Here is a 3,937-nt window from a genome sequence, read left to right as displayed (position 1 = left end):
AAACGTCCAGTCGACCACAACGGACCTACTGGACCTAAGCCCAAAGCTCACAGGGTAACCGAGAACACTTAACTTCTCCACCTGAGAAACATTAACTATATGTTATGCTACTTAATGTTTCGACCCGTTTTTCCTTCCTCGCTTTTTGACCCATAATCAGCTTGAGTGAGCAACTTGCCGATAAGGGGTAAGTTTCAAAATTTGTAATACTGGCTCGAGTCCAACTCTCCACCTAGATGGATAATTTTCGATCCTATTTTTTTTCAGGGATGACAGATCTAGATAGTGCAAAGTAGACTAAGGTTAGGTCGCTGGGCTCATGATCCATCTAAGGGGGTTCGATTCTCTCCTTTGAACATCACTTTGCGTAGCCCGTAATAGATAGTTTTTAATATGACTTTTTAAAATCATCATTGGAATTGAACACTTAGTGCACCTATTAGGGTCCCTGGTTTTAAAAGGCATTTTAACGCTCTCATTGCACTTAAATCATATAGATAAATCAGGAAAAAGTAATCACGAAAAAGATACTAGGGGAAAATCTGATGGTTCGAATCCGGAAGAATATATCGTACATCCCGCTAAATACCGCGGGAGAATGGTAGATCCATCAGAAAGGATGGATCTTATCTTACATCCCTGCTTTCGGATCGTAGATTCCGGGGGGACCGTACACCCTTCGGATCATAGGTCCCCATACCCTATGTGGACCGTAGGATAGAATAGAGTATGTCCCCCGGTTCCCTCGGGAGCCCGCTCGCTCGCTCGCTCTCTACGATACTGTCTTATAAAAAAAACTATGCTCATAAAGAGTAGTACTAATCCAATTAAAATCTTATCGTATTTTTAGATTCCATTTATTCTTCTTACTCTCAATAAATTACTGTATGATATACCTACTTAGAGATCCTTTCCTCTACCTTCCTTAAGATAGTCTACCCATATTAATTTATATTATACACTTTCTACTCCCTCCCTGCACATAGATCTCTCTCTACACCTGATTGATATAACTAATCTACTATCTCATACCCGACTCACTTGGCCCAAGCTTCATACGGGAATTTACTGACCACTTCTTCCCATCAATCTTTCCTGAACCTCTACAGCGTCTACGAGAGCCTTCCCATATGTTCATACATTGTATCATACATACTTGCCATTTTTGAAATAAATAATATCATCCCTATGACTGTTCATATAAATATACCCAGAACTATCTCAATCATACTCCAGTGTACAGTAGATTACTATTTAGTAATTTAATTATTTTCTAGTACCCCAGTAACTGGTTCGATTCCTTCAGCGGGGAGATAAGTCTGCGAGAGTCGTGGATGCAAATACCCCTGCTACTCAGGACTAATCATGGGTGATAGGTAAATATAAAATGCTACGCAATAAGATAAAAGTAGAGCAGAGGCATCAGAAGGAATCGTAGGTCCCTCTCTTGGGGACCGTCCATGGTCAGGAATCGACATCGATGTTCATCTTGATCCTAGAGGGCCGGCACATGGTAATATTCTGACTTAAACTCTTCTATTACATAGGTAGGCAGCTATTTATGTATCAATGCTCTATTTTTAGTATTGTTCCTATTTTATACTATTTACCACAATAAATGCATACCTCCTTCTTGTCATTGTGGGGTTGCTTTGACCTTCTGAACACGTTGTTATCCTGAGTACTATTTATTATCGTATGAGCTATTTATGGCGTGCAACATCCTTGATACAAATATACTTTTTTAGCGCCTATAAATGTAGTTGAAGCTTTTCAATCTACTATCGTGCACCTGAGACTCCGCTCAGAATTCGCTATATACGAGCCTTTAAAGATTAGGCTGTCTCTTTACCTGCATTGTGCATGAAATATCTATTGAAATGCATGAATATGATCCTATTTTCCTTGCATTTATTAAGCTGGCCAGTCTGACACGGTCATTGAACTATGAAGGATTCAACTGATGTTTTATAACCGTGTTGATTTCGAATAATCGCAGTAGCAAACATTCATCTGCGGAATACCAGGGTCGCCTTAGGGTTTTACAGCTGTGTCGTCAAAGGTAATGCTCTATCTGTTGTAGGGTCTATAGACGCAAAAGTGATTCTGTTATTAACTTATTATAGTATGCCTGAAACTTTTTTAAAGTATATCATTCTCGAAGAGTATCACATAAGGAGCAAGTTTTGCTGGCAAAACTGAAAATATCGAGTTCAAAAATCTGGGTATGTATTTATGTACCATACTTTCTGTGTGCGCCTAATCCTTTATGTGATATTATTTATATTGTGCTACTACATATATATCTCAAACAACATCCTTGGGCCGGTGTATGCTCGATATGCAACATAAATAGTGTCAAATCTCAAGTCTGACGCCTATTCCAAATACTTTATTTGTGGAAAATCCGGGGACGATGTTGTGTCTTTGACCAATTTTTTACCGATTGCCGACTGCCGGAAGCGGCGGAACACGAAACTTTTGATTTTTGCGCCAATTGGATGGCTCTACGCATTTGTGATCGGAGGGTCATTTATCAACCCCCACTATCTGCTGAGTTGGGCATGTGTTGGCATATGTACACACTCAATGCAGCGACGGGGCACGGCCATCGAATGTTATACCAACTCCAAAGACCGAGTTCACCCATCAACCAAGTACTATAAATACAGTCACTGAAGCAGACGTCAGTAAACATCTGAGGCATATCACATAATCACAATGGCTATATTAAGGGGTGTGCAACAGAAGAAGCTCTTCGCGTACAGTGTGTACGTGTGGGTGATACCCTTTGTCATCAGCGTCCCTTTCTTCGATCGTAACGGACAACTTCGAACCTCTGAGTACTGGTTCAAGTGTGTTATGGCCATATTCAGTTCATGGTGTACTGCTGTAGCATTGAGATCTGTTCTTCCTTCACGCACAAGCTCACTCAACGGAATGCTTGTCGCGAGTGAGATTGTGGCCATCAATTGGGCATTGGATCTGTTGGTGTTTGTACACTTTGGGCTAGGAGGATATACCCTGTACACATACTTTGAGAAGATAGGCTGTGGTTACCTGGCTGGCATTGCGATGGGGTGGCTTGCGGGGGGGGTGAGCAGTGATGCAGCAATCAACAGGAAGAAGTCGACGTGATGCATTTGGATTTGTATGCATGTATGTTTACAACTACAAACTAACTGGGTCGAAAGCGGACCTTCAATAAAGTATACCAAACCTACCATTCCGGTATTTAAGCGTAATCTCAGGGAATATCGGGTTTGGACATAGCTGAATGACGACAATACGGCTGAGCGCCTCTTTAGGATGATGTATTGGGTACAGCGACTCTTAAGGTCTCCACTACTGGGCCGAAGGTATTTTATGTAGACGAAATTGGAGAAGAATACGAATGTATTAAGAATAACAGTTTTCCTCTCAAATTGGTATTTTGTCAAACAGCAATAGTTATTGCTTGATGAGGCTATTGTTAGACTATAAAAGTGATTTTTTTGGCTTTTAGTTTATAGTTGGCTTGAACCTGTCGGTCGGCAGTGTGGCATTGTTACAACAATCCTCTTGTTATTCTACTAGTATACTAAAGACGACATGTTAAATTATTGTTCTGTATCAGCGTGTGTTTCAATCCTTTCAATATTCTCCTAGTATGCAAACGATGATATGTTGTTCAATTTTGGATTGGTTCATCAGCAGATACATAGTCTTCTAAATATTCTTCTAGTATGCAGATGATGATATGTTGTTCATTTAAAGCTTGTATCATCAGCAGATATATAATCCTTTCAATATTCTTCTAGTATGCAAACGATAATATGTTGTTCAATTATGGGTTGTTTCATCAGCAGATACATTGTCTTCTAAATATTCTTCTAGTGTGCAGATGATATGTTGTTCATTTAAAGCTTGTTTCATCAGCAGATACATAATCCTTTCA

At 39.9% G+C, this 3,937-nt stretch overlaps 1 protein-coding gene and 1 non-coding gene across 2 annotated transcripts; both read left to right on the top strand.

Annotated features, from left to right (window-relative positions):
- Nucleotides 1-286: 286 nt before the first annotated feature.
- On the top strand, nucleotides 287-357 carry SARC_30264. The gene has a single exon. It is a non-coding gene; the product is annotated as a tRNA-Met (tRNA).
- A 2,220-nt stretch (nucleotides 358-2,577) lies between these two features.
- On the top strand, nucleotides 2,578-3,588 carry SARC_12131 (hypothetical protein). Its single transcript, XM_014293769.1, has one exon. The coding sequence runs from the start codon at nucleotides 2,722-2,724 to the stop codon at nucleotides 3,136-3,138; it is 417 nt and encodes a 138-aa protein (XP_014149244.1). The 5' UTR covers nucleotides 2,578-2,721; the 3' UTR covers nucleotides 3,139-3,588.
- Nucleotides 3,589-3,937: the final 349 nt, after the last annotated feature.

This window comes from Sphaeroforma arctica (assembly GCF_001186125.1).
Source record: "Sphaeroforma arctica JP610 unplaced genomic scaffold supercont1.2093, whole genome shotgun sequence".
NCBI classification, from domain to species: domain Eukaryota; class Ichthyosporea; order Ichthyophonida; genus Sphaeroforma; species Sphaeroforma arctica.
Note: the sequence above shows the minus strand (reverse complement) of the source record. Positions and strands in the feature narration are given on the sequence as shown.

Excerpts from the sequence above, each read along its gene's own strand:
- SARC_12131 (XM_014293769.1), top strand. The coding sequence starts at position 2,722 with ATGGCTATATTAAGGGGTGTGCAACAGAAGAAGCTCTTCGCGTACAGT.